The sequence below is a fragment of the Limulus polyphemus genome, unplaced genomic scaffold (assembly GCF_000517525.1).
Source record: "Limulus polyphemus unplaced genomic scaffold, Limulus_polyphemus-2.1.2 Scaffold1355, whole genome shotgun sequence".
Lineage (NCBI taxonomy): Eukaryota > Metazoa > Arthropoda > Merostomata > Xiphosura > Limulidae > Limulus > Limulus polyphemus.
Genome location: NW_013666965.1, coordinates 205,636 through 230,145, shown reverse-complemented (window position 1 = coordinate 230,145; position 24,510 = coordinate 205,636). Strand labels below are relative to the sequence as shown.

The following is a 24,510-nucleotide window of genomic DNA, read 5'->3' as shown; positions in this document are numbered from 1 at the left end:
AACTATTTTGGAGTGAAAGCCACACTGGGTTTTGTTACAGAGTCACTACAAAATAATGTGAAACTACTATCTTGAATAAGAAAAAAAAGCCAAGAAGGGATAAAAGTATAGTTTAGCTTTAATTAGAATAATGACAGATGTTAGCAAAACGTGCATTTTTGTCTTTTTAAACACTCAAGATGGTTCGCACTCGAATTTTGCCAAATCGAGGACATTCCTCTGTAATAGGAGTAATGCCCCCGAGAATCAATGTCATCCGGCCACCATAGTTTAGTTCCGCTTAAATTCTAAGCTTAAGTTGTTACTACGACTACACGTGCTTCTTCACATCTAATGACTGTGAAGTCTTTCATAGAAAGACAATTGATTATAATGATGGTCCTGTAACCAGAAGAAACGGTTTTCTTTTACTCTTCATTTCGTATTTTTCGAAACAACGCTGTGTGTGTAAAATTATTTCATTAGTAATGCAACCTAACAGTTCCAACGTTGGCTGACTGGTCTGAAGAAGTTGCGAGAATCACGCCTTTTCCTTAACATTAGTGACACGGCGGTATCTGCGGACCTGCAACGCTACAAACCGGTTTCGATACTCGTAGTAAACAGAGCCCAGATATTCCATTGTGTAGCTTTGTACTTAACTTCAAACAAATAAACATTAGCACATACACAAGAGTAGCGAGCATTCTGTTGTATTAATTTTATTTTGTAAAATATAAATTTTCGTGTGCTAATAAACCGTGCGAGCATTCAGTTGTATTTATATTATTTTGTAAAATATATAAATCTTCGTGTGCTAATAAACCGTGCGAGCATTCAGTTGTATTAATATTATTTTGTAAAATTTAAATTTTCGTGTGCTAATAAACCGTGCGAGCATTCAGTTGTATTAATATTATTTTGTAAAATATAAATCTGTGTGTGCTAATAAACCGTGCGAGCATTCAGTTGTATTAATATTATTTTGTAAAATATAAATCTTCGTGTGCTAATAAACCGTGCGAGCATTCAGTTGTGTTAATTTTAGTTTGTAAAATTTAAATTTTCGTGTGCTAATAAACCGTGCTTCCATTTGTTCTCCACGTTTATTGCATAAACAAAGATTATATCATGGAGGATAATGGAATCGAGCCAAATATTCAAACTTTTTGACACGTATTTCATGTAGTAATAAATGTATTTGTTAATTTGATGTCATAAAAAAAAAAAAAACAACACACAAATACGAAAGTCTGTTTGCCTAACTGTGACAAAGATGTTTCCACCAATGCTGTATGACATATTGTCTTCCATTCTCGTATATTGTTTGAAAATTTTCGCCGCTAATGAGGTGTTATTCAAACATGTACAAGATATGAGGTTTCATTGTGTATTTACGATCAAATGTTTCTTGGCATTTTTTTAAACATAATAATAAATTTCTTATATGGCCCAAACATATTCAGATTGGTCGTTCACTGTAAATATTGTAACAGGAAGTGTAGTAATTAATGTTTCCTGTATTGTGATCCTTTAAAAAAAACTGTTATACAGTAACTACAAACGTTATCTCTGTACTCTAGTGCTTATTTATTTAACAGTGAACGTTATATTGTTTGTTTAGTTTGCTGCGTATGGAAAAGATCTTTTAACTAGGTAGAAAACCACACTTGTGTATTCTCAGTGTTTGATGCCAAATGCTGTGGAAATTTTTTAGGTACTTAAAATATTGCGGTGATGGTTTCATGCTACAGGGTTAGACAACTTTTTATTTGGTTATGTATAATTCTTTACTCACTGTTAATAATCAAGGATTGGGTTATACCTCTACGTCATCTTTTCCTCACTGAATGAAATTCACGTTTTGGTGAAGAAGAGAAACCTTTTTTTTTTTTTGAGTTAATCATAAAACGGAGTGCACTCTAAACGCACGTCGAAATAATCAAATTATTTCGCAGCCCCAAACCATTGTTAACTCGTAAAATCATTTGGCTGATTTCTACTAAGTTGACAAACAAACCGTTGTCCAAAAAATCTCCACAAACATAAATTTTTGGTGACTGTACCTGGGAGACACTTAAAAAATGCTAATGTTCGTAGGTTTTATAGAGCAAACTCTCAGGCCTAAAAATAGAAAATTTTTTATACGCGTGTATGGTATTAATAATATTGAAATATTTATTAGTTGGTAGGTGGCGCCATCTCTTTGCTGTGAATGAACAACTAAGTTATCTATAATTGATGAAATGGGGAGATATCCCAGTATAAACTCAACAGTAAAACCAAAATGGGATTAGGTTAAACATTTGTAATTTGTATTAATGTTATTAACCATATCCCTGTTAGTGTTTTAGTTTATTATTTATAGCTTGTAACACTATTAATGATTAAATAATTAACTAAAGTACCCTGTTATGTAAAACTTAGACATCTTATACTCTGTGTACAAGATAAGTTTGAACTCTTAATGATTATTTTATGTTCTATATCTATATCATGCCCATGTAACTACTTTACAGGGTGAGGATGGAACTTCACCAAAATTGGTATGTAGGTCCATGTGGGGGGCCACATACAAATTTTCAGTTTTACAGTTTTTATGGCTGTTTTTGCTATTTCTACCACTACTTCGACCCCTGTAGATGAATCTTCACCAAAATTGGTATGTAGGTCCATGTGGGGGGGCCACATACAAATTTTCAGTTTTGCAGTTTTTATGGCTGTTTTTACTATTTTTATCACTACTTCAACCCCTGTAGATGGATCTTCACCAAAATTGGTGTGTAGGTCCATGTGGGGGGCCACATACAAATTTTCAGCTTTGCAGTTTTTATGGCTGTTTTTACTATTTTTACCACTACTTCGACCCCTGTAGATGGATCTTCACCAAAATTGGTGTGTGGGTTCATTTGGTCTTGGCAGAGGTACATTCAAAGTTTCAATTTTGCGGTTTTTGCCACTAATTCACCTCCTGTAGATGGATCTTCACCAAATTTCGCATGAAGGTTTGTTGGGTCCATGCAGAGATACAAGCAAATTTGTGGTTTCATAATTTTTGTGTTTTTCAGTTTTTATGGGCATTTTTTTACAATTACATATAAGGGAAGCAACTTTTCATTAACCATGACATAACTTCCATCCAGGGGACAGGTACTCCAGCTTGTGTGTTCACACACACACACACACACACACACAGAGAAAGATTTAATTTTCTAGGGAAGGAATAAATAAGTGAAACAATATACTTAAATAAAATTTAAACTTAGCCACAAAACTGATATCCAACACCAAGTCACAAATCATAAGGTGGGTCATTATGTAATGTGCCGTGGTTTTTTTTGAGGTACTGCGGAACTATTTATGTCCAAATATCATAATGGGGGCTGGAATACTAACTACAAGGACAGTTTTACTGTCTACCCTATTGATGTATGGTACTGTAATTATTATATTTTGTACTGTTTTCTTTCTATTTTTCTACTTGTATTAGTAGTATTTTTTGAGCAACCATCTTCCCACTTATGGCTGCAGACAGCGAAAGGTGATAAAGATTGGGGTGTTGTGGGCTAGAGCACTCGCATCTGGCTGCAGACAGAGAAAGGTGATAAAGATGTGGGACGTTGTGGGCTAGATCACCCACATCTGGCTGCAGACAGTAAAAGTATGTGGGGCTGATGAAATTGAGGTTAAACTGAATAGATGGGTTATCCCCAATACAATTTGGATCTTACTTCTGCTGGCTCCTCAAAAAAACTATGGCACATTACATAATGACACACCCTGTAATTTATGTCCCAGTGTTGGATATTTCTTTTATGGCTGCATTTTTAATCTTTTTCTAGTATATATATTCTTTTCATTTATGTTTTCCTTTAAAAAATTAATCTAATTATATATGATCAAGTTTTGTTGGTAATGCTGTGTAAAATCCAATCTATTCTTGCTTTAAATGTAATCTGTTTAAAAAAAAAAAAAATTATGGCCTATTTTAATTATATAATTTCTTCAGGTTTGTATGGCTTACCTACACGTTGTGGTAAATTAAAGGATCTCAGCAAGTTTGATGCCACGTTTTTTGGAGTTCATCCCAAACAAGCTCACGCTATGGATCCTCAACTTAGAATTCTTCTTGAGTTAACATATGAAGCAATAGTTGATGCAGGTGAGAAACATCATAGTTTCCTTAACTCCTTATAATTTGCAAAAGGTACTAGTTAAAATATCCTAAAATGTTTTCTGGTGCATATAATACACATCTTACCATAACTTGTTTTTCTGAATTTCTGTCTGATGCTGTGAAATTCATCCACTTTTAAAAGGGGTAGATGAATGATTCACTAGACTCACAATTTATGTACTAAATGTAAATTAAGCAATACTTCCTGTATCCTGAAGTTTACATGATACTTACTTATCCAGTGACTTCATAGTGTTTACCAGAGATAAGAGGTCTTAAAATACCTGTACAACTTATACTATTTGTTTATGATAACTGTACATACATTATATACATATTATATATTTAAATGTACTAGAAAGATCATTTGATAATGAAATATGACTGCAAGTTTTTGTTTAAGGAAAATAACCATAGTGATACAGATAACATTAAAAAATACACAAACATTACCATTCCTCTTTCAAGCATGTAGGACCCTAGAACATGTGTAGTTTAAATATACAGTTACCTTAGTCATTATTCAGTAAGTCTTTCAATAGATAGTTAAAGAAACATCATAACTGAACCTAAACACAAATTTCTTAACCAGTTTTTTGGGAGACCTATAGAATGCCTTTATTTTTTGTTATTTTGGGAGGGTGTGTGAATGTCGTCAATAGTTTTGATTGGTCATGTCGCAGATAGTTTTAAAGCCGAAAGACATTATTTATAGGCTACGACCCTCACAGCCTGCGAGGAAGAAGAACTGGTGTTTTCATTGGCTGTAGTGCTTCAGAGACTGATGAGGCACTGGGCAAAGACCCTGAGAAGATCAATGGTTATGGGCTAACTGGTTGTTGCCGTTCCATGTTTGCAAACAGAATTTCTTACACTTTTGACTTTAAAGGTCAGGTCATTTATTAAGTCTTTAAAGTATCATATCAGTCAGAGTACTAGAAAAAAAAGTTACTGTCTACTTTAAAAAAAAAAAAGGGTTAAATTTTATCTGTAAATGGTTGAAAAATAATCATTAAATTTTCATCCTGTCTGTTATTTCAGTTTCTTTTTTATCTGACTGTTAATTTCATTCTTTAATGAAAGGTGTTAATGTTTTAATTAAGAGAACAACGGATCGCGGATAGCTAGCTTATCATTGAGTGTTGTTGGTTTTCTTTACATCAAGAGTTTTGAAGTATATGATGTACAAATTAGATTGAATCACTGTGGATTGCTTTATGATGCTATTAATACAGTAATATATAAAGCAGTGTTTCTTTGTTTTCTATTATAGCTATGCAAAAAATGTTTTATATTCTTTTTGAAATGTCTTGCATTAGGCCCCAGTTTTGCACTTGATACAGCATGTTCGTCCAGTTTGCTTGCTCTGGATCAGGCTGTAATTGCTCTCCGAACTAGTCAGTGTGAGGCAGCAATAGTTGGAGGTGTCAACCTGTGTTTGAAACCAACTAGTTCTCTTCAATTTCATCGCCTTGGAATGCTTTCTGTTGATGGAAAATGTAAAGCATTTGATGCATCTGGTAAGAATTTTTCAACAACAAAAAATTAACCCTCAAACTATATAGACTTGGATAGTGGTTAACTCTTCAAAACTATGAAGATAAGGGTCCATGGTTCATGTCCCACGGTCACAGTAAAACAACCAATCTCTGCAATTTGGGGCCTGGGTGCATTGTAAGAGTGATGGCCGACTCCCACTATTTGATTAGAGTAGCTTCAATGTTGGTAGTGGATACTGCTGGTAACCTTCCTTTCTTCCCTCTTTCAGTTCTGAGTTAGGGACAGCTAGCACTGATGGTTCTTGTGTAGCTTTGCACAAATATCTGAAACAAAACCAAATTAGTCTTAAAAATTACACTGCAGGTGAACTTTATAGAGGTGAAGATTTGAATTTGTAAAATGTACAACTACACTTAAGTAAACGTTCAATTCTTTGTCAAGATTTATGTTGGAAGTTCGGGTAATCGTAGCCATTTAATGTTTGTCTCAATAAATGAGCAGTGTGGTGCTGATGAAATAATTTATGAGATGTTAAGTCAGCCCATTAAGTAAGCAAAAATAGATCATTTAAAGGAATAATAGAATAATGTAAGAAGCATCACAAAAGGACTATCAGGCTAACTTTTATAAGAAGAATTATCTTACTGTCCCTTTTTTATGAAGGAATGCTGTAATAAAACAAATAATTCTAAACACTGGATTTCAGATTGCTTACAAATCTGTTTTTAGAACTTGCTCAGAAATAAATGTGTAAGTAGATGACAACGTTTTTTATGAAAAGTTATTACATCTTGAACTGTGAAGACTTGAAGATTTAGTTCCTAAAACATGTATTTTACTTTTCAGGCAATGGCTATGTACGAAGTGAAGCAGCCTCGGTTGTATTTCTTCAGCGTGCCTCTGAGGCCAGAAGAATATATGCCACGGTAGTTCATGTTAAAACTAATACCGATGGATTTAAAGAGCAAGGTTAGCTTATTTTTCTGTAATTACCATATCAATATCATTAGAAAAATCTTTAAGAAAGGTGCAAAAATTATAATTTAATATGAACAAATGTTATATTTTTTGACACACAAAGAAATTATTTAGCATTTTGAAATTATTTCTTCCTATGGAAAATGGTAAAAGTAGAACATTAATGTATTGCTTTTGCATTTGAAAGTGTTCTCTAGTTAACATTTTAAAGTTTTTCTAAGACTTAAATTATAAAAACTACAAAATTAGTCATTACGGTTCAACAACTTTAAAAATAAAACTTATATTTTTAAACGTGTTTGATCTTCCTTCTTTAGGAGTGACATTTCCAGCTGGTCATGTGCAACAAGAACTTTTAAACGAGGTTTACACAGAAGCTGGTTTAAGTGCAAATGATGTTGTCTATGTGGAAGCTCATGGTACAGGAACAAAAGTTGGTGATCCCCAAGAATTAGGAGCCATAGCTGACGTTCTGTGTAAAGATAGGGATAATCCTTTGTTGATAGGCTCTGTGAAGTCGAATATGGGCCATTCAGAGCCAGCTTCAGGTAAAATTATAATATGCTACTATTACTTTAATACACTTGAAGTTTCTTCCTGGTATTTCATTCTCTATGATTTTGTTAATGTGTTTCATAACTAGCTTTCATACATTTTAAAGGAAATACTTTAACCATATGGAGCAGTCTTATGTATATTGTTTTGTTTTTAAAAATTTATTGCATGACATGCTTTCTATGTTTAATGAGCTTGTATCGTGACTTGTAACTATTGTTAATCTATTTGTGGTACTGTGGTAGTTTGAGTCATTAAAAAAAAGGGACTTATTAGGAAGTTAGTGAGTTAGCCTGTTGACTCAGTTGGTAGAGCACTCTACTGATGTGGCAGGTTTCTGGTTTAAATTCAGGGTAAGAAAATATATTGAAAAAATTAAATTTGCACAGTATTAACTTGGAATAGTAATGTTTATAAAGTAAAATAAAATAAAATGGAAATGATTCCAATATTTTCAAACCTTCATTACTAAGCTCTCATAATCCTAAAATTTCTCCTAACCTATCCTGTCTGTGGTATATTTGGGTGAACTGAATATGTAGGTATGAGCTTCACTGGATAGGTATGTTGAATAATAGGAGATTAGCTCAAGATGGTAATTATGGAGTAGTACTAAATCTTTCCGAGTTGATTTTAATGAATTAATCAGACTGGACAAAAAGTGATATGCAAAATAAACGATCTTTATTATACCCTGAACAAAAAGTGTGTGCAGTGGCAGTTTACTTATGTTGCACTGTTGCTTTCACGGGATCACTGGACTGACTACTGACAATCAAGCTAAAGACTATATTCGATGACTTTCCAGACCATGCTACTAAACTCAAGGTTTCTTAGATTCTTCAAAGAAACCTCTCGTTTGTTGAGCTTGTATTACCACGTGACTGGTCATTCATATTACACATAGATGAGTCTATAACCTCTAGATATCACCTATACAACTGTTAAGGGACACTGCTATCAATATACTTACAGAAGGTTGCATTAAGCAGTGCCCTCCAAGGGTGGTAATAAGTGTTATCTACTTCTGGAGTAACAAAGGTACCTCAAAACAAGATGAATATTTTTCTTGACCACGTGTTATGTGAAAATTGTGTATATTTAGAACAGAGAATATATTCAGAATAAATACTGTAAGAAGATAGAAGCACGTGATATATTGGTATACCACAATCACATAGTACTGTATTTGAATCTTTTGTTTTAATTATTTTCCATCATTTTAAAACCTTTACTAAGTTAATTCTGACAATTAGGTAGCATTAGTATTTGAGTTTCTAGCATTTTTTTTTTCTCCATAGTTTGTATAACTATTAAATTACAGCAAAAGAACTTCCAAAATCCATAAGGGCTACTTTGATTTTGTGTAAATGCTTCTTCTTTAAAACGGGTATGATGCTGACATGCGTGTGTTCTCTTGCGAGACATGTTAATTTTTTTTTTCTTTAGGTTTGTGCTCAGTAGCAAAAGTACTTGTTGCAATGGAAACTGGAAAAATCCCTGCAAACTTGCATTTTTTTTCACCTAATCCTAACATTCCTGCCCTTGTTGATGGAAGATTAAAAGTTGTTGATGATAATCTGACTTTACCTAAGGGATTAATTGCTATCAACTCTTTTGGATTTGGAGGAGCAAATGTCCATGCTGTGTTAGAGCCTTATCGCCCACCAAGTAATTTGGCAATAGAAAACTCTAAAAGTAAGGAAACCATTCCTTACTTGGTAACATTTTGTGGTAGAACAGAAGAATCTGTGAATATTGTGTTCAACCAACTTCAAGAAGATGTTTCATTGGAAACATTTGCTCTTTTGACTGAAATTGGAAGGGCACCTCCTACGGCCATGCCTTATAGAGGATTCATGATTCCTGGCACCGATGGTAGAGATGAAGTAAGGATGGTGGAAGTAAGTATCATCTATTTTCATCAAAGTCAGTGTATTGTAAGTAATTAAAAAGAACTGGTAGTTTGTCCTTTTTATATTTTGGGCAGTCGTATTTAAATTCTAAATTTTTAAAAAATTAGAGATGAATAAAAATTGAAACAAGTAACTATGTGTTGATGATGATGTAAGATAACTACAGAACTTGCACTTACCTGTTGTAAGGAGACTGTTTTGAGTCATATAAATATATGACACTCATAAAATATACATTAAAAATAGCTATTTCCAAAACAGTCAAGAGATCTGACATTGAAGTTTGGCTGGTTTTACTTAAATCCTATTTTAGTGCAGTCACTTATTTTTTAAAATAAAACTACAGATGTTAGTTATCGAGGTTCTATTAATCATACTTTTGGCCCTGTGATCAAGGCATGGCTTTGTGCCAGTTGGCAGGCAATTTGGGGAGAGCAGCTTCGTAACGAGCTTTTCCAGCTTAAACTTGCTGTTGTTGCTTGGCCATCTAGTTTCCATAAGGCCCGAAGGGAGGAAGTTGTCTTATCTAGGCTAAGCATTGGTCACAGTTTTTAACTCGTTTTCTTTTATGTTGGACTAATCCGCCAATGTGTGACCTTTGTGACACTCAAGTGACAATTGCCCACCTTTTATTTTCATGCCGTCGTTACAAGTGTGAGCTATTTTAGACATGTATTATCTGAGGATTCAACCCTGATATTAGAAGGTGTCGTTGGTGATGGTGACATTGTCCAACTTGATCATGTTTTTAACCAGCCTTTTGGACGTTGTTTAGTTTTTAACTTGATTTGGTTTTACTTTTTATGGTGTTCTGCCTTTGTTTTTATATTTACACTGGTGGTTTGGAGCAGATAGTTAGGGATGACTAGTGGGTGGTATTGACTTGTTGCCTAACTATATTCTATCACTCAAGTTAGGGATGACTAGTGGGTGGTATTAACTAGTTGCCTTACTCTATTCTATCACTTAAGTTAGGGATGACTGGTGGGTGGTAGTAACTAGCTGTCTTACTCTATTCTGTCACTTAAGTTAGGGATGACTAGTGGGTGGTATTAACTAGTTGTCTAACTATATTCTATCACTTAAGTTAGGGATGACTGGTGGGTGGTAGTAACTAGCTGTCTTTCTCTATTCTATCACTTAAGTTAGGGATGACTAGTGGGTGGTATTAACTAGCTGTCTTACTCTATTCTATCACTCAAGTTAGGGATGACTGGTGGGTGGTAGTAACTAGCTGTCTTACTCTATTCTATCACTCAAGTTAGGGATGACTGGTGGGTGGTAGTAACTAGCTGTCTTACTCTATTCTATCACTTAAGTTAGGGATGACTAGTGGGTGGTCGTAACTAGCTGTCTTACTCTATTCTATCACTTAAGTTAGGGATGAATAGTGGGTGGTAGTAACTAGCTGTCTTACTCTATTCTATCACTCAAGTTAGGGATGACTAGTGGGTGGTAGTAACTAGCTGTCTTACTCTATTCTATCACTTAAGTTAGGGATGACTAGTTGTAGATAGTCCTTGAGTACCTTTACCTAAAATGTTACTTAAAATTATATTAATTATAAATTATTAGTTCTCATCTTAGTAACAAAATTACTGCATTTTGTTTACATTATAAAGAACCAATCAACTTTTAAACTTGAAGTGTAAGATTACAACATTATAATACTAAATGTTAAATGCTTAAAATGTTTATACATTGCAATTTAAGTAGCCAAGAATGGTTCAGAAAAGCTAACTTGCTGTCCAAAAGAATGTTATAAATAGTTTTGACTTTACAGTAGTTCCCCTATTAGATTTGACCATTTAAAATGTACTATTTAATTTTTCTTTTTCCTCTTGAAATACAAATCCTATTTTTGGAATGTTTATGGGAAATGTGTAATCACCCCCTTACATTCAACTGCCTTTTGTGATAATCTGCACCACCCCTTAAGGTATCTAATCACGTAGTCTTCTAAGTTACTAGAGATAACTTAGGCTTAGGTTCAAGTAATTTATAGTTTAGTAAATAATTAATAGTTTAACTATCTTTGTGATCTAGAATGATAGAACAGTTACAAAAACATTTAATAACACAAGTTAGTCACATTACAGGTTTCTTTTGTGCACCACAATTATAGTTTGTTTTTTTACAAAAATGTACTGTTTTCTTTTTATAAAGTTTAGTAGCCCATTTAGGAAGAAGTATAGATGCCTATAAGTAGAGTTGAGTGATTTATGGTATTTTTTAATTGATTACATTTGATTAATACAGTTCCTCAGATATTGATAATTACAAACAGTAATTTTGATTAATCAATTGTAATTTCTATTACTTTACATGATACTAATCAATATAATTGATTAAATTACCTTGCTGCACTCGAGTCTTGTGTTGTATCGGGTCTATAAACAGTACTCTACAATTTTCAACAGTGTTAAATGAACTTACTTGGACAAAAACAAAATTAATACATTCCTTTTTCACTAAGTAAACTGTTCTCTAACAATTTCTTACAATATACTAAACACATTCTCTTTTTTTAACTGGATTACAAAAAAATTAAAGTGTTGAGTTGAAGTTTTATAATTTAGAAGTACAAAGTGTACAACCACACATTCATAGATTTATGTGAACAATTAATGAGTCCTGTAGTGTCATTTTCTTAGCCCATATTTCTGGTAAGAAAGTTTCTATTTAATCATTCACATCCAGCCCATGAAAGGAAGGGCACCAATATGCTCAGCAGCAAGAAATTCACTAAAGAATATTTTCCTTTCACATACCATCACCAATACTAGCTCACAATATTTTAAGGGTTTTTAATAAACTTTGTTATGACTTCCTTCCAAGTATAAAACCCATGGCTTTCATTTACTGGATGTGGCTTAACTCTGTGGTAGAGCTCTGGATTTGAACTGGTTTGGAATCTGTACGATACACAAAATATTCCCTACACTTTTTAACCTTTCTGCACAGCTGGGGGGAATTCCACCCAGCTTGTATTCCCCAAAGTAACCATAAAGTAGTTATACTGTAACTTTTTAATACAGTAGGTGTATCTTCATGAAAATTTGCAGGTTATCAGTAAACATTAGAAGGCATTCGTGCACAAAGTATCAGAATTTTTAAATTAATTATTTGCTCATTCATTTTTTATTTTCGAATATTGACTATCCAACATGCAAATTAATTTTGATTTTAAGATTAAAAATACTTTTATGCATCAGAACGCTGTCAAATTTCACATACTACTATTGTATCTTTGTATGGGTTTGGTCAATTCTAACCACCATGAAAAAAAAAAGAAGAAAAACAAATAGATATAAATTAAGCTTCTTTCATTCTAGGCTGTGTTATAGTGGACCAGTATTTCATAAAATAGTCGTGTTTTGGTTATAAAACATTATATATATGCATATGCATTACTACTATTTACAAACAAGTTCTAAAATTTCAGTTATTTTTCTTAAAACCTAGAACAGTAAATAAAGAAATGTAGAGAACAATTATATTTTCTAGTTATGGACTTTGTACTACTTTGTGGCTTGCCCTAATTTGCTAAGCCTTATCAAATTTCTCGCATGGAGAATGTAAAACAAAACAATTTTTGCTAGTTTTATATATGCATTTTGAAATAAAAAAAATCATAAATCACTATAAATACCACAACAGAAATCCACTATAATTTATCAGGCTTAATAGCTAAGTTGTATTTGGGTCTAAAATATATGATTTTTAGAGCTTAATAATGTCTTACTTTACTTACCACTTGGAAACTGCTATGAAAAGAAAGGGTTTTCTGCATAAATACTTTTCAAAGGTTCGGAAACCATGTGGGGGACATTCTGAGCTTTCGATTGAGTATTCACACGTCATAGACAGAAGTAGGTATACTTATGTGTTTCCAACAATGGAAAAGAGGTGGGTGAAGACCACTGTGTTTGATTCACTAAATCTATCTATATCTCAGCAAATAGAAAATATAGGAGGTTCTTACTTTATATTCTAGCTTGTCAATATCGGTAACTTGAGTTCCTAATTTGTAAGAAATTATAGATTTTTGTATTTGGATATCATAAACTTCTAATCTGAACTAATGCTGCATTCAACATACCACGTGACACACAAAAATCAATATTTAGGTTTTTGCTTTTTTAATACGTACTTTTAAATTAAGGTATAAGCTAATGTATAACACTAAAGTTTGAATAAAAATCTACAATTTGATATCAAACTTACTGATATACATTCATAAAATAGTAGGTTAATAAAATTTTCAATGTAACTTTACAAATGAGATGTCATGACCTGTGACCATAGGAAGACCCATCTCAGTAGGGTTAAGAGTGATGGCCAATCCATTAGCATGGGTGGTAGGGTGCTGCTGACTGGCTACCTTCCATCTGGTCAGTTTAAAATTAGGAATAACTGCAAATAGTCTTATTTGTTTGTCATAAATACGTATATGTAAGATTACATCACCATGATTTGGCAGCAAACATTGTCACAGCAGGTGGTTGGGGGGCATAAAGTATTTACACCTACCACATCAAACAACCAACTACTGATAAATAATTTGTATGACTACTAACAAGATTGAGTCTAGATAGACCACTCAACCAAACATAGTAAAGATTATATACAAGTAATGGGAGTTTGTGAACAGTAATGGTTATGTTGCACTGCAATTGGATTGTTCTTTTATAAGGTAATAAGTTACGATCTGTACAACCGAGATCATTTTACCAAATGGATGAAGAGCTAGCATTTTTTTTTTATGTATTATCTTTTGTTTTGAATCTGTTACTTCTGGTAAAAAGAAGCCATTTTTGTGACATCTTTATTTTCACACACACACATATAACATTATTATTATTAAGGAATTTAATGAACAGGAATAGAAGTTTTATTGGCAATGTTTACAAAGTATATGCTAGTTGTAATAACAGTATGTAAAATAAAGAACAGTATTGTTGAAGAAAACAAGTTTTACTTCTACTTTTTGACATATCAAGATCTGTTGTTTACCTTAATTAAAATAAGGGAGGAAGGCTTCAGTTATATTTCAAAACAAAGCACTTTTTCTCATATGTTTGTTTTGCATTTGATTTTGCATTGATTTATTTGTATAGCTTTAAGCATTAAAAATCTGTTTTGAAGAATGGTTGTTGATTTTTTGTTCTTTTATATTTATAATCTTATTATTGTGTTCAGAGAGCACCAGGAGAAAAACGTCCCGTATGGTACATCTGTTCTGGAATGGGAACTCAGTGGCTTGGAATGTGTCGTGACATGATGAGTATTGAGGTTTTTGCCAACTCTCTACACAAGACTGCAGGTATTCTTTCACCATATGGGGTTGACCTGCTGAGAATTGTAACGGATGATACTGATCAGTCACCTCAAGGCACAGTTGCATCATTTGTTTCCATAGCTGCAGTGCAGGTACCTTTCTGATAAACACATTGTGTTAGAAAATTGTATGAGGAGGACAGTATTAAGAAAAGTTATGCCAAAAGCTAATACAAAAAAGAAATTGAAGTATACAATTATTCTGACATCAGGTCATAACATAAAACCAATACGAGTTTCAGTGATTAAAGTTCAACATGTATTGAATATATTAAGAAGTACAATGACACCAGTACAAGTTGCAGTAATTGAAGTGTAACATTTATCGAATGTGTACAATAAACACAACTAAGCTATTGGAATCAATTGATTTCTCATATTTACCCATAAGTTGGATAAATGTACAAAATTAAAAATAATTTTATCTAACTGTATATTTGGATTTGATTTTTTTTTACTTTGTTGACATTTCTGTTTTCACCATTTATTATACCTGATTCTAAAGTATAATGTGAAGTTTAAGTTGTAAGATGAGCTAACACCACAAACATGGACGCTCATGTATGATGTTAGCTTTTTAAAAAATTTTTAGTCATTGAATTAATTGCACCGCACCAGTATTAGAAAATTTTTGTAACATGAATTATGCACAGTAAATGTGACAACCAAACAATTTATTTTATAAATTTAAGACATTAAGTAATGTTCTACTTTTTAACTCATTTGTAGTTAAATTACTTTATGGTAATGATTACTTTACTTAGAGAATAATTCTCGCTGGTTTTACATGAGAAAGTAAATCCATTATCGAAACAAAAAAAAAATAGCCTTTTCAAGATCTTGTACACATTCAACATCACAATATTATAAATTTATGACTCTAAATTAACCATGCTTAATAGTTGATGCTATGGTTTTTGATGAGCCTGTTGAATTCCTCTTGGACTTTCACTTTTGTACTTTGATTGTAAAAGAAATTTTCAAATAATTTTGCCTATTTTTGCATCATTTAAGCACCAAATTAGAGTATGTGAAATACATTTTTATTTCATAAATTCTTTAATGCAAGTACTAAATTTAGGTAGTGTAAAGATAGTTCATAACATAAATATATTAATTAACTTGGTATGTAGTTATTATAACCTTAACTCGGAGATTTGTTCTTTAAGAACGAAAGGTTCTCTGTTGTATTACTTCTGATGAGGGGGAGTGGTTGGTGCTAATGAATTGTTTCCTTTAGGTTGCACTGATTGATGTTTTACGAAGCTTGGGTATAGAGCCAGATGGAATTGTGGGTCACTCAGTGGGGGAACTTGGGTGTGCATATGCTGATGGATGTTTTACAGCTGAACAAACTGTATTGGCCGCATATTGGAGAGGACGCTGTGTGGAAGAAGCTGATTTTCCAAAGGGAGGCATGGCTGCTGTTGGTAAGGGCCTAATATTGATTGCGACTAACTACAGTTTTCTTTTTGTTTGTTTTATTGTAAACAACTTGGGATTTTTTATGTAATCATAAGCATGGGGTTGTGCAAGAATCTGATCAAAAGGCAATTCAGGAATAATTAAAAACAAAACGAGAAATTTACTTTATGGATACAGTAAGTCAAAATATGGGACAAAGCTAAGTGAGAAAAATTACACCACTGGTGGTAAATTGAGTTGACCCTTTCTTTTCTAAGTTTATTTCCTTTTAGATTCTGTCTAATATGTTTACTTTTTCTCAAATATTTATTGTTGTCTTGTTTTAATTTTTTTAGACTGTGTTATGTTGTGGCAGGCTAGTTTGTAAGTGTGAAACTTTGATCGCACACATATTAAAAAATAATAATTAGTTTTATTATTATTATTATTTTTAATGTTCACTTTGTGGAGATCTTATTCATTATAAAATAATGGTAATACATACAGGAAAATAGATATTTTTAGTTGTGTACATTTCTGTCTCAGTATTGCAGTGAAGAAGACTTGAAAAGCTACTTCCATAAAAGTATGGTTAACTTAGATTTAATTCCAACATGTACTATGTTAGATATATTTTGATACCAACCCTTCTGTTTTATGGGAACATATTTTTTTTGTTTTGTTTTTCAAATGAATGATGTTTTAACAAAAAATAGCAAAGTGACAAAGATAAGAATTCTATATATATATATATATATATATATGAAACTTGTTTTTTAAGACTTGCTTTAATCACACAAGTAATAACATATGTGTATACACACAGTCCATTATAAGTTTTTAAAAATATTTGTTGCCTGTTTAATGACTAGGATTAACATGGGAAGAAACCAAACGTCGTTGTCCAGAAGGAGTCATTCCAGCTTGTCACAATGCCGAGGACACTGTTACGATCTCTGGTCCTGCTGAAAAAGTGGCAGCATTTGTTGAAGAGTTGAAAGCTGAGAATATCTTTGCTCGAGAAGTTGCTACAGGAGGAATAGCTTTTCATAGCCCTTATATGGTTGCTATTACTGGAACCCTAACTCGTGCTCTAGAAAAAGTAAGTTCTTATATCTGTTAAAGTTGCCAAGTTTACTAAGTGTCATTTGTCCACACAGAGCTTTTACAATTGTTTTATTGGATAAATGAAACTAGGTAGTAATGTATAAGATAGAAAGAGTGGATTAAAAGTAGTCTTTGAAGAGTGCTCAGTAATCTTAATATTCTTTGATTACACTGAAGTCATTGGCTATTAAAAGATAGAAGAAAAAATATATATAATTTTATTGAAAATGAACATTTTAATAGATCATCAAGAACCCACTACCTCGCAGCTCACGATGGATTAGCTCATCTATTCCCCAATCTAAATGGAAAGAGCCTTTAGCTCAGCTGTCATCTGTGGCCTACCATATGAACAACTTGGTGACACCTGTACTGTTCCACGAGGCCCTGCAGCATGTTCCACACAATGCTGTAACAATTGAGATTGCTCCACATTGTCTGTTGCAATCTATTCTTAAGAGGACTCTTGGTTCCGAATGTTCCTTTATTGGTCTGATGAAGAGGAAGCACCACAACAACATGGAATTTTTTTTATCTTCTATTGGAAAGTGAGTTGCACACTGCTGAACACAGAGTCAACTACTCTGAATAAGGAATCTCAACATGTATCAAAATAACTTGTATTTATTTAACTTTTGTTTACCTATGACACTAAAAATTTCGAGATCACTAAATGATGTCCGCTGTCCCACATGAGAGTACAGCATTGTGGGTCTTTATCTTTCCCAAAATTTTAGGCATGGGGTCAATGTGTGGTACAACCAGCCCTTATCTGTGTAAAATCATCTTGCATAATATGCATTGAAACTTTGGATCGGAATCATTCTAACAAAATGGTGGGGAAAAAAATTACTTAAATGAAACATGAAAAATAGGGGAGACTAACTGAAAGTGTATAGCAGTATAAATCGATACACTGGAAAGTTAAAACTTGTAATAATTTTCCATATTGAATCATCACTTTAGTGTCCTTGCTTATTTTTTTTTGCCTGATATCCTAACATTGCTTATAAATAAAATTAATGGTTTCTGCTTGCTTCAGTATTTAGTTTCGTGTTATGACCAGGTGAGAGTTTTGTGATTCTCTGAGAAATGATTGGGGGGGTGGAGGTGCAATTTAATTATTACTATTAGTAATTACTATCATGTAGTGTTCCTGCCTTGCCATTTTTTGACGTGGTAAAAGTTTAAGTAATTGTATTTGAATGCTGTGCTTATAAAGAAAGAGTAATTATAGTTTGTTTTTTGTTGTTGTTTTTTAACTTCTCACTTAGATTGATGTTAAATTTTCAATATTTTTGCCAGTATTATGTGTATAGACACACACAGATACTCGTTTTTTAAAACTGATTTTTTTTTTTAAATCAGGATGTATATGTGTGGTTTGAACCCAGCCATAGAAAACCTTTACCCAACTGTTAGCTTTCCTGTGTCCCCAGGAACTCCCATGCTTTCCCCATTAGTTCAGTGGGACCACTCTCAATCATGGACTGTAACAACATGGGACCAGTTCTTCAGTGGAGGACATTCATCAGAGTCCATTGTAGAAATTGATTTGTCTGCTTTGGATTCTCCAGATCAGTACTTAATTGGACATTGCATTGATGGCAGAGTACTCTTTCCAGCAACCGGGTACATGCTTTTGGCATGGAAGGCTTTGGCAAGGGTCAAAGGCCAGACATTTGAGCAAATGCCAGTTATTTTTGAAAATGTTTCATTTCACCGGGCAACTATACTACCCAAAAATGGTAAGCTTCATTAAGTATATGTGTGTGTTATATATGTGTTAATGAGGTTAGCTATGTTAAGAAACAAACTTCCTAAACTACTTGAAAGTAACATTTGGTTTAATAAAAGCCTTTTTTTTTATAACTGTATACTGTGATAGTTAATATCCTTTAAGTATATCACAGCTACATTAGACTAGGCATCATGTTTGTTTTTTTTTTCTCTCATTTCTTTATTTTTGTTTCCTTATTCCATTAGGTGTGGTGAGGCTGTTGGTCAACGTCATGGAAATAACGGGAGAATTTGAGATTTGTGAAGGTGGAGCTGTAGCTGCAAGTGGACGTGTCTATTGTCCTGATGACCCAGTTATGAAAATGACTGACACTGTTCTACCTACTCCTAAAAGCGAAGATGCTATACTAAGCTCTAAAGACATTTATACCGAACTTAGGCTACGAGGTTATGATTATGGGCCAACTTTTCAAGGTGTACTGGAATCTGACATGAACGGTAAGTTGATGGGATTCCATTTCTTCATTGTTTGACACTGTCTCTCTCGATAAACTCGTCTTAAAATGATAAAAGTAAATGTAGAAATATCTGTCAGTTACGTTTTATATCCTTTCACAAATACTTTTGTTCTTCTTTCCTGAAAAAATCAAGATTTTATTAGTTTGCACTTGATATATTAATAAACTGAGAATGTTATAAGTAATACATACATATACACGCACGTACAACTCTTTAAACATATTGTTTTTACGCTAAAATATATGATCCAATTGTGAAACTTATTTTCCTAAAACCCTTTCAGGGTTTGATTCAGAATATATTTTGGTATGTTGTGTTTCAAATGTACTTGAGAAGAAAAAAATGTTTGCACTAAACGCTATATATTAATGTAAAGAGTATTTTCTGTTAATTCTTTTAAACCAATTATTTGTTTGCATTCTGCCATAATTATTTTCATGATGTCCTGATAATTATCATCATAATTTATAAACTTTCCAGCCTATTTATAAAAGGTGGATAACAACATGGTTTAGATTAGTTTTCAGCCAAAGAGACATAAATGTTATCTGACGCCGTCGAATGGGTAAATTGAGACTTTTGGTCGGATGCCTGTAGCATCCGCTCAGGTTTGAGGACTTAAGAACAGCACACGTGTATGCATCCTCTCTCTCTCTCTCTCTTGTGTTGAGCTGCATACATGTGTATTGTATGTAATAGTGTATTATTTAGTATGAAGCAGACTGTTATTTCTACATTATTATTTTATCTATGAATGAGAAGAAAAATGTAACAAATTATTTACGATTAACATTATTGGTTTATTTTTATAAAATTATATTTTGTGAGATTTAATGTTTGATCACTGTCTTTGTCCTCTAGGATCACAGGGAAAATTAAAGTGGGCTGATAACTGGGTGGTTTTCCTTGATACAATGCTTCAGTTTTCAATTCTTGGAGGTCGTAATAGGGGATTATTCCTTCCTACCCGACTCCAATCTGTTGCAATCAACCCCAAAGTTCACAAAGACATGGCTGATAAATCAGAAGGAGGTTTGTGTATACATTTAAGTAATGCTAATATTTTAATCTTTAATTTTGTATACTCTTGTGTTTTTGAATGTGTCGTAAGTTCTTACCTTGAACAACAGTGTATGAGTAGATGTAACTACAGTCAAGGATTGTGCAACATTTGCATGTAGTAAGATACATCTTAATAATTAGATGTAAAATGTTATTGCTACATTAACATTTTGCAAGATATTAAAAAATGAAAGTTATGTGAATAAATAGTCTTGTCACAAATCTGTATTAAAATAATTTATTTTGCAACATTTTGAGTAAGTGCTGTCTGAGCTTCATTGCCTGACAGTAATCCTAGGTTATTGGACAATTTTGATTTTAGATGTGTGTGGCCAAGCTATTTATTCATAACGTAATTTTTGCAGTTGTGGCTTCTACCAAAGAGAACCTGAAACGATGAAATATTATAAATAGTGTTAGGGTATAAATTTTTAAAATAATCATGTTCAGAAATGGCATATTTCATCACGATGCCAGATTAATCATACCAATGATATAAATTGTCATACAGTATTTAAAGCTATTATACAAGCTTCATTTTGGCACCACTTTTGTTAAGATAAGGCAAAAACTGACAGTTATTACAATTTTCATAAGTTTCGATGCGATCACATCTTTTTTTTAGTTAGGGTACCTATGAATATCCATGCATAAACACATGTGAAAATGGTTGTTGTTTTTCACAACCATCCATTTCATACTTAAAAAACATGTTGTGGTGAAAATAGTTAAAACAAATTAGACATGCATATTTCAATGAACTTCCTTACATATACAATTAAATACTTAAAACTGTTTGCACCGATACTGTAGTATCGCATGGGAAATAAACTAGTGCTGTGGCCATTCTCCAAAAGGGGCCTAGAAATTGGAGGTACCTCTCCCCAGAGTCAAACAAAACACAACCATGTTTATTTTAATGCATTGGTATGTTAGGTTTTACATTGAAACTGTCCATTTTCATATTATTGACTGATTTACTGTCTATAGCATAAACCCTATCCATTTCATTTCAATTATGAATTATGCTGTGTTTGTAAAGTTATAATTAAACTTGTAGTGTTTGCAGATGTGCATATCTTTTTATCAGACTTGGAGATTAATGTATTGACTTAAGATGTTTCTAAATTTTCTACTGATCTGAATTTGACATATCAAAGTGAATTGTATTTGTTTTATGAAAAATATTAAAATTATTCTAGATTTGAGATTGGTGTGAGAAAATAAATGACTGAATTTCAAATGTTCTTTCTGCATTTTAAAGCATTAACGGTGGTGCGAGATAAGTATGTCAATATCTGTATATCTGGTGGAGTAGAAATGAAAGGAATTAAGGCTAGTCTTGCTCCTCGTCGTCAGACACAGCAGAATGTTCCTCTACTGGAAAAGTACACCTTCATCCCTTACTTTGATACTGGTGTTAATAATAGCAATGTAGACTTGGAAGAGTACAGCCAAGTTTGCTCGGCGGTGGCTCGTAGAATCTTGGAGGCCAGTGGTAAAAACAAAGCTCAAATTACCGATGTATTAAATGGATTTACTGAACCAACGGATGGAATCTTGGACAATTACATACAGACTGCTTCGAACAACCACGCACTTCTTAAAGTGTTGACAGAAATGTGGCACCTGCCGCACGATACTAATTTTCTTCAAAATGCCAAGAATCTTGTCAACAGATGTCAGGAAGAACTTCAGAAGGATCTTTTAACAACATCAGTACTTAAGGAAGAGAATTTGAGAGTACCACTAGATACTGTTCTAGAAAACACAACTAGCAGAAAGTTAAAAATAGTGGAAGTTGGGAGTGGATTGAAATCTATCTGTGGTAGAATTCATGAACTATTACACACATCTAACTTTCTTTTAAAATCCGACTATATTGTTGCTCACCCTAATGTTGAAGCAGTTAGTAACGAGGCTGCATCTGCTGGAGTAAAGTCAATCCAGTGGGATCTAACTTCTTCTGCCCCAGCCATTCTTAATGACTGTGACCTTCTTGTGGCCTGGGATATTTTGAGCAGTAAGGATGACTTACAAAACCAAGTAGCTACATTCTCTTCACTTCTTAAAGAAAGTGGATTTATGCTGGTGATAGAAAGAACTGACATGACTCCAGCAGAAAGGTTTCTTCACTTCGTTTGTGGTGTTCCAATCAGTATGAAAAAGGAATCTGTTCTGGAGGAGATTTTCAGAGCTCAGGGATTAACACTAATCTCTCACAAGTCTGCTGGATTGACTTTTTCTGTTTACTTATTGAGGAGACCTTCAGATGCTGTACCATCAGACCAAACTGTCATCCAGGTAAAAACTGGAGATTATGAGTCTTGGGTTGAAAAATTAAAGAACCAACTCCTAGAAAATCAACAAAAGCCTAGTTGTCACAACATTTGGCTGGTTTCTGATGATGCTACCTGTGGAATTGTGGGCATGACAAACTGCTTACGTCAGGAACCAGGTGGAAATAAGTTACGGTAGGTTTAAGAAGATATGACATATTTAAAAGTAAATGTTTTTAAATTTTAAGTACAGAAAGTGTAGCCAGCTTTGAATTCTTAAAGTAAATGCAAACTTGCTCATTGTATTAATTGAGTTGCAAAGCTGTTAAGTAAACAGTGTAAATTGTATTAAAAATGAAAATTTAAGAATATGTGAGTAATGTATGTAGTTGTTTATTAGTATTGTTACGTCTCTGTGTTCGTTTGTTAATTTTTTCGTAGAAATTCTTTCAGAGAAACTTCAACAATACAAGTCTTTTCTTAAATAAATCTAGTTTATTCTTTCTCAATTCAATTTTGCAATACACTTAATTTCCACAGTCACTTTAACTTAAACACACACTATAATTTACAACAAACGATTCACGCACTTTACATACTACCGCGCTTGACTCAATTGTCCGTCTCTGCCTGTCCGCAATTATCTATCTATGCCATCACTTCTCGCCGGTCTTATATGTACAAAATAGAGGGCGTCTAATAAATGCTCAAGCCTTCACGAACGTTCTAGATACTCATTACGTGTTACCAGCGTCACGTGAATTCTGCTGTAGTAACAGTATGTTTTGTTTTTTTTCCACATAGATAGATTACTAGTAATTAATATGAACTTCTGATCAAAATAAATTGACTGTATAGATGAGAAATAAAAGAGAGAAAAAAAAGGAATCCACTATTTAGTGTATTGCTTTTACTATATTGTTAGAACTGCATTGTTTTATCAGTTGGATACCCTCACTGTTAACAAAATTGATGGCCGTAATCCCAATATTTCAAAATTTAGTGAGCTTAGAGGATTCTTGGTTAATCCTAATACCACTTTATCCTGTTTTATTTATTTTGACTAGGAAGGCTTGGAGAAACTTCAACTAAGCAGATATGTTTGATAATTTTATGACTTTATAGAAAAATTTTTACTCACTTGAAAAATTCAAATTGAAATTAAAAATTCACTTATATTTATAGAAACCTTGGATAATATAAATATACTTTTGCCATGTGTAAGAAATACAGTGCTAATGTGAATGGATCAAGATAAGTCATTATTACATAACCATAAGGGGGTAATGTGAATGGATCAAGATAAGTCATTATTACATAACCATAAGGGGGTAATGTGAATGGATCAAGATACGTCATTATTATATAACCATAAGGGGATAAAGTGAATGGATCAAGATACGTCATTATTATATAACCATAAGGGGGTAATGTGAGTGGATCAAGATAAGTCATTACTATATAACCATAAGGGGGTAATGTGAGTGGATCAAGATAAGTCATTACTATATAACCATAAGGGGGTAATGTGAGTGGATCAAGATAGTTATTATTATATAACCATAAGGGGTGGGGATATTCATTACTCCTGAAGGTATGGCCTACTAATTTTACATATATATATTTTTTTTTATTTCCAATGCTATCTAATGTCTATGTTATACAAGCTTAGGCACCTGTCCTACATCTAGAGGTTATAAGGATTAAATGTAGGGATGGAACTAATACATTACATCAATAATTTTTATTTATGTGCATAGTTTATTTCACACATAATTGGCTTTGCTTTACTTTATTACTTTTACTAATCCCTCTCTACAGCCTCAGTGTTTGTTGATATTTTGGGTGCATCTTCATAGATCACATTAGAAGTTCTTCCTCCTTCCTAGGCCAAAATAGATTTCTTGGTGATCCTACTCTTGAACATCTAACACAGAATTGACCATGTGATGAG

General features: G+C 33.0%; 1 protein-coding gene across 3 annotated transcripts in view; it reads left to right on the top strand.

Moving 5' to 3' along the window:
* Positions 1-24,510, top strand: part of LOC106463236 (fatty acid synthase-like) — a 60,100-nt gene that overhangs the window by 22,204 nt on the left and 13,386 nt on the right. For all 3 annotated transcript variants that reach the window (XM_013923232.2, XM_022390680.1, XM_022390681.1), the window contains exons 3-16: positions 3,989-4,141; positions 4,872-5,045; positions 5,476-5,676; positions 6,503-6,625; positions 6,952-7,182; positions 8,639-9,093; positions 14,308-14,538; positions 15,686-15,875; positions 16,722-16,951; positions 17,200-17,504; positions 18,325-18,704; positions 18,943-19,194; positions 20,077-20,247; positions 21,542-22,751. In XM_013923232.2, the coding sequence (XP_013778686.1) occupies positions 3,989-4,141; positions 4,872-5,045; positions 5,476-5,676; positions 6,503-6,625; positions 6,952-7,182; positions 8,639-9,093; positions 14,308-14,538; positions 15,686-15,875; positions 16,722-16,951; positions 17,200-17,504; positions 18,325-18,704; positions 18,943-19,194; positions 20,077-20,247; positions 21,542-22,751 (4,306 nt within the window). The remainder of the gene's footprint in view (positions 1-3,988; positions 4,142-4,871; positions 5,046-5,475; positions 5,677-6,502; positions 6,626-6,951; positions 7,183-8,638; positions 9,094-14,307; positions 14,539-15,685; positions 15,876-16,721; positions 16,952-17,199; positions 17,505-18,324; positions 18,705-18,942; positions 19,195-20,076; positions 20,248-21,541; positions 22,752-24,510) is intronic.